The sequence below is a fragment of the Benincasa hispida genome, chromosome 10 (genome assembly GCF_027475165.1).
Source record: "Benincasa hispida cultivar pf3 chromosome 10, pf3_genome.v1.1, whole genome shotgun sequence".
Lineage (NCBI taxonomy): Eukaryota > Viridiplantae > Streptophyta > Magnoliopsida > Cucurbitales > Cucurbitaceae > Benincasa > Benincasa hispida.
Genome location: NC_143487.1, coordinates 42312445 through 42325341, shown reverse-complemented (window position 1 = coordinate 42325341; position 12897 = coordinate 42312445). Strand labels below are relative to the sequence as shown.

The window sequence follows — 12897 nt, the reverse complement described above, 5'->3', positions numbered from 1 at the left end:
CTAATTTATCCACTTTGTCTAGTTTTGCTCTAAAACAAGTGCGATTACTCCTAAGTCAAATGTGGACCTTTCGGGGTGACAATAGAAGTACAAACTAGATAATCTAATTCTAAGCACGCAAGACTTTAGTTTCGCAAAACAATGACTTCAAGATGCATGAGAGACAAGAAAAAATTCTTAAAATTGGGCTAAAATCATGATCATGCTTTCTTAACGTTCTTTAATGCAAATTTTATCACTAGAAGAGAGCGTCATAAACTATCATGATAACCACAGAGCAAACAAGCTGGCAAAGCAACTAAAGCACATAGCATAGTTCAAGCACAATGCTTAAGAACCCCAAGCTAAAAATAAAAAAAGAAAAAAAAAAATCCAACAGGTACCCCACCCCCAACTTTAAAATGATACATTGTTCCTAATATATCTCAAATATAGTTTAAAAAAAATCAAGGGAACAGGAAACCTCCTCTGAAATCATAGTTGCGCACAAGATGGTGGTAGTTGGGCTCACCTCTCAAAAAGATGCTCTTCTCCTCTAGGTTGTCCCTACAAAACAAAAAACAAAAAGAAGGCTAATCTAGAAAACAAATAAAGAAAGCAATAAATTTTTTCACCTGGCTCCCTCTAAGAAAGACAAATTTTTAACGTTGATTACTCGATGTGACCTGTCCCCTGTCAAGACACAAAGAAAAATTTCGTATTTCTCTAGTCCCTTCTTGGATGAGTCTATATAGCCTAGTAAGACTATAAGACTCTTCATCTTTTGAAGAGAACTAGGTAGTTCAAATTTTGGATTTTTAATTTTGTTTGGAAAGAGAAAAAAAAAAAAAAAGAAAAATCAACAGATTCAAGGACTGGCTCAACTGAAAATACAGACTCTGACTCAACTGACTCTTGAGAACAAAAAGAACAAAACTAAAAAATATAGGATATACCAGACGACAGAACAGGGTGAGATTTTTCAAACTCTAACTCCATCACTTGGAAATCGACGGGTTTAGGCTCAAATTCTCCACAGTCCTCACAAACTGGTTTTAAACATGACATGTTATCCTCTAACTCATCTTTAATGTCGACATAGGTTACCTCATCGTTGCTTGCCTCGGTGATGTCATAAGATGTGTGTAATAAGGATTCTCATCCTTTCTCAACTGAATCAGAAGATTGAGTGACTGAGTCTCTCAAACTCTGAAGAGCAGTTCCAACCTCAGTCTGAAGACTAAAGCTCTCCTTGAGGTCGCGGATCTCCTACTCAAAAACAATATTTTTAATAGCAAGTTGTCTAATCACATCTTTTAATGACATGAAGCGAGCATGAATCTCACGGTGTGAACTCTTAGGAGTGGGAGCTAAAAAACAACATATCATAGATATTTGTTTATTTTCCACTGAAGTGTTCTGTTTGTTCTGGGTATATTCTTTACTTAGGTATATTCCGGCTAAAACATCCTAAGTCTAGGTGAATATCTAAGTATAATGATTATATTTGGATTTAACCTATGATGTCTAAGTAATAAATCTATTTTATTACCTCGCATCGCTCACGCATGCTCATAAAGTCGAGTTAAAAATGCTAAAAATCAGCTAAATCCCAAGGTAGCAAGCGTTTCGTAAACCGTCAACTTAAGTACCTCCACCCTTAGACAGGATTATAGTCTGGTTGAGTTTGTAACCAGATTTTACAAGATAACAACCTATTTTAACTATTAAAACAAGTTTTCATTTGTTAACCCTAAGTGAGGATGCATCTTATCTTCGTTATAGATTTTAAATGTCTAATTCATTTTATAACACTTTATAAAACTATAGACATATCATAACATACATGAAGCATTGCACAATTTAATATAACAACTTATATTAAATATATGAAACCCTAAATCATGTATACTATATATTATAACATTTTATAACATACTTTCAATGCATGATACATGCTTCCTATGGTGGGATTTTAAATCTACATGGCATACTTTATGCACATACAAGATTTAATTTCATTAAACATACATCAAAATGCATAAATAATTAAACATAAACTGAAATAGACTGTTTTGGCATCCTAATCAAGTAAAAACCAAAAATTATTACAAAAAAAAAAAAAAAACTTAAAACAAATCTTGAGTTGCCTGAACCAATCGAACCGGCTCCAAATCACCCGAACCGGACCTCCAAGGAAGAAATTTGGGTTAAACCAGTCTAAAACTGGCTGAACCGAAACTCCACGGCTTGAATCAGTTGAATCAGACAAGATAAACCGTCGATCCTTTCGCTCATGTGTGTTCTAGGATGGGATGAACAGCGTTGCAACGCTTCAACCCCAACGTTGCAATACACAGGGTTTTCCCTCCTTTTTTGGGTTGGATGAAGAACAGCGTTGCAACGCTGTGAAGCAGAAGCCTCATCTACTGCTTTCTGCTACTGAGGATGCTTCAGATCTTATCCAATTACAATTTAATTGCAACTTTATTGACTCTAGCAAATTTATAGACTCTTGATCACACATGAAGACCCATAAACAATAAGCCAATTACGAAAATTACAACGTAATTGATGAGAAATCTAATGCCAAAACCATAATAGATCCATTTCAAAACCCATTTCATGTAACTCATGAAAAAACACCCACAAAAGCTAAAATTAACGTGAATTGAGTGCTTAAATCAAACTCTGATACTAATTGATGGAGTTGACAATCCAGAAGTGGAAGTAATTTGGATCTTAAGCACTCTAATTTCATCAATTTTAATCATCAAGCAAGCATGTTCATATTAAAAAATAGGGTTTCTGAAATATACCTTTGATGATCTCTTCAAATCTTCAATTCCAGCTTGAATTCTCCACTCTAACTGGTTGTAGATCACTACTTGATCTTCCTTACTATCCTCTAGAACCTTAGATTTTGTGGTGAAACCCAAAATGAGATTGTATTAAGTGAGATTTCACGAGAATATTTTGGTGTTTGGTGAAAAACAAGAGAGAACATTTCTCTCTTCTCAAAATCAGATTGCATGGCTTATCTCTTCAGCTTGGAAAAACCAACGTTTCTTCCACTTTTACATGCAATCAAATTACATTACTAGATTGACACCAAAACCTTCATAGATAATGGAATTGGCAGCTGGAAGAGGAAGTGGAAGAAGTGGGAAAAACCCCACTTTCTCCCATTTTCTAATTTAAAATTGATTTTCTTTAAATTTAATTATTTGATTTAAAATCAATCAATTTTCTTTATATTAATTTCATATAAAATCAATTCAAATAAGTAATTGTAAATAAAATTAATTTTAAATAATTAATTAATTTTTGGATAATTAATTAAAATAATTTAATATCAAATATTAGATTACTAAACCATCAATTCTTAATACATGAATCTCTGTTCATGTAATTAATATTTAAATCATATTTAAATATTATCCATTTCTCTAATTTCTTTTAATTTGTTAATTAAAATTTTAATTATATCATATATAATTACCAATTCTATTAATTCGAAATTGAACATTTCAAATTTTCTCATCACGTTATTCTAAGGTTTAATCTGTTTGTGAGCTAGTAAGGGGACCTAATGAACCTACAAATCATGAGCTCCGACGATCCGAGATTAATTGGATAAACTCTTTAAACCAAATTAATCATCATTCGTTAATTACCGGGTTACTCTACTAAAGTCCATAGCTATACTCTTCTATTTTTGTCCACTTGACTTAACCATGATCAGTAAGTCGATCCTTCACAGGTTGTTCGTGTTAACAGCTGGATCAAAATTACCGTTTTACCCGTGTAATACATCTTGCTCCTTAAATCTCCACTGATCCACTAGAACAATTAGTTTATGGTCCTACCAATAAAATGAGTCACTCCCAGTCATAGAGAGGGTAGGGCCCCTTGTTCAAGACTAAGATCGAGTTACCTTAGGTCATCAGATTGAAATAGTCAGTTTTAATAGTAAACGACGTTATTAAAAAAAAAAGTGACTATTTGATGGTCCGGTTTGATGCAAACATGTTTTGTATAAGATGGCCCCACTCGCATGTTTTCACATGAATGATTTCAAGATCACATCATTTGTATCAAATATAAAATGTGTTGCATCCATAGTGTTCCCAAGATAAGGTACCCAACCCTATCCCTATACTTATAGACCATTTTGGCCATTTACTCAAACTTGATTCTCTTTTATGTCTCTACATAAGGTTCAAGTATTCATACTATAGCTAGGGGTTTGTTAGTTTATTGGATTTAGGCTTTATAAGTGCAATTTACATATTAAATAACAATTTTATTGAATAATATCTCAATAATATCTTTATTGCAAATAGAATATATTTAATTTTACAAACTGTAAGTTTTAGGACATACAACCCAACAAGGGTGAGATGTCTTATTGTTCAAGACTCGAAATTAGCCCTTAAGAGAGTAATTCATCTACTTAATCTATGACCAGGAAGAAGTGAATTTCATCTTGTATAGTTGTGTTCCCAGCTCCTCACTTGGATGAACCCCAAAATGGTAGCCATATCGAGTCGACGAATCTAGCCACTCTCACCCACGCAAGTCAAAAGATCGCCCTTATAGGTGGGAGTTCACAACTCACTCAGGATTATGGTCAAATTACCTATGGTCATCCTAGTGAAATGTAAGTCTCTTCAAGTAACGATGTTATAAAGAGTGATTAATCATTTCGTGATTCGATCTTATACAAACTCTTTGTATATGATACCCCCACGCACATGTCTCCGCATGAACGATCAAGATCAGGATCAGATCATTTATAACACTTTATAACAATTGAAACAATTACAAAGTGGGTCGTATTCGTAGTGTCACCAGGATAAGGTACCCAAACTTATCCATATACTATAGATCATTGAAGTTTTTACTTAAACATGACCTACTTGTATGTCACCATATACATGTTTAAGCTACATTAAATAACCTACGATCTTAGTTTATTGGATTTGGGTTAATGCAAAATAACACTTTATCCTATTAAATAATAATTCGTGTACAAATAATTTTCAAACTACAAAATCCATGAAATTTAGGACATTAACCCCTAATACTATATTTTTCCTGAGGCAGCTTGTGGTGTGCTCAGACTCGGGGGTCGATGTCATTCGAATCGAAACAAAAAAAAATTATAATACTCGAACTACTCCTATTACTACTAAAACGTAGCAACAATGGTAAGTGCGGGGTAAAACCACAAAGAACCGAAGAATTAATTTATTTTGCGTTAGTTTTGACCGTGGAAAAAAGTAAAAACGAGGATTTTGGTTTGTGGTTTTGAAATTAAGCATGCAAGTAAAAAAAGTAAAATGTGATGGATATATGAAACGGTAATGGATTCATTTAGTTCTAGGATCAAGTAGCCATTTAATGTAAAATAAATCATTGTTTTCAACCAGCATATCATATATTCGAATTATGCATGCATAGCTACTCAATCGATGCGAATTAACTAATCTCTATAATCTCGAAAATCAATTAATCTGAATCGATCAAGCGTCCTAATAGTTGAGGCTGGAAAGTCGTGCCCTAACTAACCTACATGCTCCTAGATGCAATTGGGTCCTCAGCGGCCATAAAGAACTAGAAACACATGCATTAAGGTTCAGGATTCAACTATATTGATTAAGTGTCAGGAAAGTCGTGTTCAAATAATCAATTTGTTCCTTAAATCTAGATTAAACGTGTCATGCAAAGATTCATGGATAGCCTAATAAAAAAACCTAAGCATGCTTATCTAGTCTGTACTACGAGGGTAAATTCAAAGCATAGACGATACAAGGATGCGTGCAAGCTTGAATTTAACTAGCTAAGACGTGCATTCATGATAGGGGCGTCAATCCACACGTAAAAGCAAATGTAAATTAAACAAGATTTAAGAAAAACATAATTCTAGATTAAAGCATAAAAATTGAACTAAAATTCAGCAAAATACAAAGAATTCTTAATCCAAGAACTAATCGAAAGATTACCTCATTGATTCATGGACAAACCAATGACATACAATCCAATACATATTCGTAATCTGAAAATAAAATAAATCTAACCTATGGACACTAAAAATTAAAGGGAATAGAAGAAGAAGGAAGCCTAACTTTGGCCTCCATTCATTCAGCTCCAAGAGTCGGCCTAAACCCCCTAAAATTTAGCATATTTTGGCCTAGGGCCGAAGAGAGGTATTTATAGGATTTATCGTAGTATTACAATGCTTGGAATGGCGTTGCAACGCTCACTCGCACGCGCGCTCCGCTCCATGTCCGTCAAAGATCGTAGCGTTGCAACGCTAGGCATTATGTCCACAAGTGCTAGGTTAGAGCATTGAGATGCGTTGGGACACTGGCGTTGATTCAACCTCAGAGCGTCGCGACGCTTGGAGTGGCGTTGCAACGCTGCATCCATTGCCAGAAACTCGCTACTCGATGCTCGACGGCTCGATACTCGATCCTCGATCACTCAATAGCATTTTCTTAATTACTCAACAGCCTGTTACTCGATGGTACTCGATGGTGCTTGATGGCTGCATCAAACTTGATGGAATCGATGGCATTTTGGTCTTTTCAACTCCTTCAAAGCCCAGATTATCAAATTAACTCCAAATTGCTTCAAATTAACTCCGTTCTTCACCAAATGATTAATTCTACCTCTTGATCGCTCGATACCTATAAAATAGGAAAATAAACACATAAAATCCACTAACGAGCCCGAATTAAGCTAGGAATATTAGCTCTTTTTGAGAGTTAACATGGTGGTTCTTGCTATTGTCACAAATAAAATCTTAACATCTGTCTCAAATAATATTCTTTCTTGCATAATATTTTCTTTCCTAATCTTGAAATTATATGCGGAATATTTTTCTTTCCTACTCTAGAAATTGTCAGCAGATGTATATTGCCCGATATTTTCCTTATTTATTGTGCAACTTATTTCGTGTGAAATGGAAATATTTATGGAAATTATTTCCTTACTTGACCATGATTTTTAAAAGGAGAATAGTGCCTTTCATTTAGGCTTGCCACATTTGTTTATTAGAGAAAGTGTTTTTGTTCTAAGTGTCTGAATTATGCAACATGGTGTTTTGATCTTTGCTCATTGTATTCCGTGTGCAAATTCATTGCTTGAATAATTCAAGAACTTGAAGATAACTTCTATCTTAAGGAAGCCTAAGGCATTGCTGAAGAGAAGGCATTCTCGATTTTTGGGGGAACCTAAGACTTCATTCTCAAGAAGGATTTCTCCATCTTAGAGAGAACCTAAGATTCCTCATTGAAGAGAGTTGACTGAGTCATAAAGAAGATAATCAAGCGAAGAGGTATCTCACATACTGTCCGAAGCCAAAATATTCAACACTAATATTATCATACTTAGAGGGAGCCTAAGTATTCAGGGAGTCTCACATCTAGGGAAGCCTAGGTGACTTGTGAGTTGGGCTCTACATGAGTTACTATTGAATTACAGGTAAGTTTGTTTGACTCTTTAATATTAGTGAGTTATCTTTTCTGGGTACTCTACCCCCCACACATAGGTGGTCTATCGCCGAACTGAGTTAACAACTTCTATGTACCTTTACTTGTTTTTTTGTTGTTTGTATTTTGTTGTTGCGGAGCTTGTCAGTGTTTTTCGTTTAATATCTTTATTTCAAGTGACGAGTCATCCTACCGCTTTTTCAATTTGCAACAATAAAGACGACCATAAAATTTAGTCAAAGAACTATTAGAATAAGTCCATTACTTACCCAAGAAAAGAAAAGAGAATACATGAAAGAATAATGCAGTTCATTCTTACGCCGTCTTTAACTCCAACTCTCATTTGCAGTAGAAAAAGATATTTGATCATCAAATATCAAACGAATTCCAAATTTTTCCACCCATGATTCACGTTGATCATCATCAACATAGTCTCTTCTAAACTGAAGAACTGTAACATCAAAATGACTTGTATCTTCTCTCAATACCCTATCCAATTCGAATGGTATTTCTCGAGGAACATAAGTTATGCACATCTCATCTGATTCACCACAAAAGGGATAGATGCTTTCGACAGTCGTACAGTTAATTCGAACCTCGAAGAAGCCATTAGAATTCTTCATATTGTAAACCACACAAAACATTATCCCTACAACATGTTTCTTCACATCTAATGGCAATTGAAGCAAGAGATCAGAGCAGCCTTTGCTACCACTAAATGAATTCGGAATCTCATTTCCAGGTAGCTTTGTTTCAACCATCATCTCATTGCAGATGCCCTGCCACATGCAAAATAAAGCATTCAACAACCTATTCACCCATTAAACCTCAGTTTGAGATCCTTTCCGGACCTCAATGTTTTTTTTTTTTTTTTTTGAGAACTGGGACTTAACCTTGTTAAGTGAAATCATCATTTTATATAGCAATCACGCGCAAAGTATTAATAGAGATATATATAACACAATACAAAATGTTGAGATTGAAAAGTCATAGTTAATGAGGGCAAAAGTATATGATGGAAGAAACTAAAAACAAACCTGATAAAAGAATACTTCTGTCCAGTCTTGGCATAAGTAGTAAGCATTTTTAGATAGCTTATCTATGTTAAAAAATCTTGTAGCATCAATCTTTTCCAAGGAATCACACCCAGTTGCATCCAATGTTTTGAGAAATGGTGGAACATCTGAAATATGCTGAAGAAGTTTGCAATTACTACAGTCGATGGATCGAAGATTCTTAAACTTGTTCATCCCTCTAGGGAGTCTCTTGATGTTGCTCCCACTCAAGTACAAATGGTTCAACGAGTCGAAGCAGTTGAAGCCCATAATGAAATCCAATTCCAAAATGTTACTATTCTCAAAATCCATAGACCACATAGAATTGCCAACAATTGTACTACTGCTCAAATTTTGATTAATAATGGCGTTTGAAGGTTGTGGAATTGGCTGTAGCTTGAGGCAGTTACTCAATTTAAGAGCACTAAGCATTTTAAGGTCATAGATACTACTTGGAAGGTGCTCCAAGTCCTCACATAAGCCCAAGTCTAGATGGCGAAGACCACCACTAAGTTTTTCAATTGATGTAGGTAGCTCTGTTACACCTGTTTCTTCTAATCTAAGTGTATCAAGGCATTCCATTTCTTCGACAATATCAGGGAACTTTTTCAGCTTGCAGCAAGATTTAAGATGAAGGAACTGAAGAGTCTTCGATTTCAGACCGACATTCGAAAAACACTCGAGGTTAAAGCAGTTTATGATTTCTAATCTGATAAGATTCGGCATTAACGATATATCGCCAACTTCGGTTAACGTCTCGCAATTTTCTAAACTTAACTGCCTTATACTTTCAAAACCCTGTCAAACAAACAAATCAAACCATAAGACTAAATAATCCTTAACAAAAACCAACATTTTTTCTTTTGTTATGGACTCCAACCACTCTAAAATGATCGTGGCTTTATTTCAAATCCACCTAGTTAGAAATACTTTTAACTTTTAGTCTAGTAACTGTTAAGAAATTGACAAATAAATATTAACAGAAGATATAAACAAATAGATTATCAACACACAGATTTACATGATTCACTAACGATGTGTTAACTATATCCACAAACAAAGAGAGATAGCAGTTTTATTATTAAAGAGAACAATATCAAATTACATATCAGAGTCACCTCTCTAATGTTATAGAGATGTCTCTAATCTTTCGGATCGTCAGATAACGAAAGTACTAATGGCATACCTTGAGTTTGGCTCCCAGTTGCTTAATAGGATAACGTGAGATGTCCAAAACAACAAGTTTTTTTGGATGAAAAGTGGATGGTACCAGAGAAGATGAAGAACGACGACATTCAAGCCATCTTAACTCGTTAGAAAGGCATCGAGGAGCCCCAATAACATTGACATTATTATGTATTATAAGCAACCTCAATTTTTTCATTCTTGAAAAGGCTTTAGCATGCAACCATGCTTCTTCTTTTTCATCGGGCATTTCTAAAACTATCCCTTCAACTTTTTGTGTTCCCTGAAAACACAAGAAGCCACTTAATATATATCTAACAAGCTAAAGCTCATTAATTGTAGATATAAATCTCATGGTCATACATTATTTTTTTTTTATTCTGTATGAAATGTTGTGCTTGAATTATATTTTAGATCATTTTACGTTGTACGCCATCACATCATTAGAAATCTCTTCAGGTATTTGGGATCTAAGTTAAATCTAAATTTTATTATATTCGCAAATTCTTTTATATTGTACTATCAATACTTTGAGCTTGACCGCTATATTTGCAACTGCTCTTATTATAATTGAAAAGCATACACTTTTTAAAACATACAAAGATAATTGAAAAGCATACACATTTTAAAATATACAAAGAGATGGAAAGATATATTCTTATATATTTTCTTGTAATGTCATGTGCCAATTTTTTATGTGTAGATCAGTGAGAGGTTAGGAATGGATCATACCTCATTTTCTTGTAGCACTTGAAGGACATCCTCGTAATACCACAATCTACTACGTCTTCCGGGATCTGAAGGAGATTCTTGACGAACGATCTCTCTACCCATTAGTTGAATCAAGTCATGCATTTCGAATTTATTCTCATGGATATATATAAGAGATTTCTTAATAAGCACTCCAACTCCATAATGAGGGTAGAAATCACAAGCATCGAAAAAAGAGTTCACATCTTCTGTGCTATACCCTCTAAAGAAGCATGCAATATCTAGAAAAATTGCCTTCTCAAGTTCTCCAAGTCCATCAAAACTTAGTTTAAGTTTATTGTGAACATCCTGATTTGGAATCTTTTTCAACTTCTTCAATTGGCTTTCCCATTCAAGTTTACTACAATTGCATAGAGAAGCACCCACCACCTCAAGAGCAAGAGGAAGTCCATCTGCATGTTTAACGGCAACATTTGAAAGCTCTTCAAAACTCACATCAGGAACAGGATTGTTAAATGCATTCCAACAAAATAGCTCAAGTGCTTCTCTATGATTTAATTCATCAACCTTGTAGGTCCACTTAATGTTGTGTTTATTTAAAAGATGCAAATCTCTAGTTGTTATGATGATCCTACTTCCCGAACCAAACCAACTCAAATGTCCTGTAAGTTTTTCTAATTGGTTTGAATGATCCACATCGTCAAGAACAACAAGCACCTTCTTGTTTCTTAGTCTATCCCTCAACATATTACTTCCTTCGTCAGAAAATTTTATCGACCTATGGATTTTAATCAACAAGATGTCTTCAAGGAGTGATTCTTGCAATTGAGTTAACTCATCATCCCTTGAGAATTTGCATTTTTCTTTTATATTAGGAAGAAAAGTGCAAGCTTCAAAGCGATGTGCAATACAATTATAAATAGCTTTTGCAATGGTTGTCTTTCCTATTCCACCAAGCCCATAAATTCCAATCATCCGAACATCATTGGACTCTATATCTAATGTGGACTTTAGTTTTTCAATATGAGAACTAATCCCAACTGGATTCTTGGCAACCGTTAAGAGTGTGTGGTTAAGCTTAGTCCATAACTCTTCAACAATTTCTTTCACAAGAGTGGACTCACACCTACATCAAAATAGTACAAAGTGACAAAATTGCAGAGTGTTGATACAATATTAAATTTATCATACCCCATCACCGTAAGCTGGTTGGGATAAATGAGTGATATTGAACAAAAATGTCATTATCTTATTTAATGAATATAATATCACAAAAAATGTTGTTTCCTAATATCAACTTAAAAACGTTAAAATTTAATTTATTCATCTACTAGAATGTCATGTCGTTTACTCATCAGCTTAAATTTTTTATTATGGTTACCTATTATCCAAATGCCATCCAGATAAGTTGGCCGCTTTAGTTAAAGCTTCTCTCCATTTCTCTACCTTCTCCAAGTGTTGATTGAATCTTAGTTCATGTGAAGTGAATGCTTCTCCAAAAACACCTTTTTGCTTTCTCACTTGGGAAGGATCCACATGATAGAACACTGGCCAAACCATCTGCCCTTTATGGCTCTCCATACAACTCATAATTCGAACAAGCTCGTCTAAACACCAACTAGAAGATGCATAATTTTTAGAAAAAACCACAAGAAAAAACCTGGACCCGTCGATTGCTTCGCAAAGTTGTTGCGAAATTTCCATTCCTCTATTCAGCTCCTCTGTGTCCCGGAAGGTACTGATTCCAGCCCGCACCAGAGCGTCATAGAGGTGACCCGTAAATGAATTGCGAGTATCCTCACCTCTGAAACTCAGAAACACATCATATGTCCAAGAAAGGATTGAAGAATAATCCATCAGAATTTTGCTACCAAAATCGCTTGGCTTGTACTAAAATGCTATGCGGAAATCACTACAAAACAAAACTAGACTTCGAGTCTTCTTATTTTCTTTGCTTTCGTTTCTCCTTGAGGGAAATTTTGCAGATTTTTACCTACAACTCACAACTCACACACCATTATCGTATTCATTTACTTCTACGATATGTATGGTTCACTTCTGATCGTAATCTGTAATACAGAAGTAAGAATAAGATACCCTGTACTTTCGAATAAAAGCATGGCAAAGTCTTCAACTTTTAGTCTATGATGAGTTTTTGTAGGACCCCACGAACTTTTTTACCTTTGTAAAGTGTGTGTGGTATTTTTCTTGTGGTTCATATGTTTCGATTAAAAGACAAATCTAAACAAAGACATTCAAGAATTTTATTGATATAAAGATATTGTTTTATTCATTTACAAACTTAATAATGGAGAAAGTTAAAAAAATATAGTTGATTTTTTAAATAATGACAAACATGGGGTATATGTGAAAGAATTTTTAAAAATAGGTAGGAATGAAAAGTAATGACAAAAATAAGGTAGATTTGGTGAGGAAGGAAAATAGTGTAGCCGATCCACGATTAAGTT

At 34.4% G+C, this 12897-nt stretch overlaps 1 protein-coding gene across 2 annotated transcripts; it reads right to left on the bottom strand.

Annotated features, from left to right (window-relative positions):
* Nucleotides 1-5964: 5964 nt before the first annotated feature.
* LOC120088233 (disease resistance protein Roq1-like) lies at nt 5965-12548 on the bottom strand. Of its 2 annotated transcripts, XR_016523840.1 has the most exons (6): nt 11811-12548; nt 10451-11555; nt 9720-10001; nt 8516-9331; nt 7748-8257; nt 5965-6674 (listed from the first exon to the last, which is right to left on the bottom strand). XR_016523840.1 is itself a non-coding variant. In XM_090305815.1 (5 exons), the coding sequence occupies exons 1-5, from the start codon at nt 12284-12286 to the stop codon at nt 7805-7807; spliced, it is 3132 nt and encodes a 1043-aa protein (XP_090161941.1). In that variant the 5' UTR covers nt 12287-12548; the 3' UTR covers nt 7710-7804. The 2 variants fall into 2 exon arrangements, 1 of the variants encoding a protein (XP_090161941.1); XM_090305815.1 differs by lacking the exon at nt 5965-6674 and having other exon boundaries at nt 7710-8257.
* Nucleotides 12549-12897: the final 349 nt, after the last annotated feature.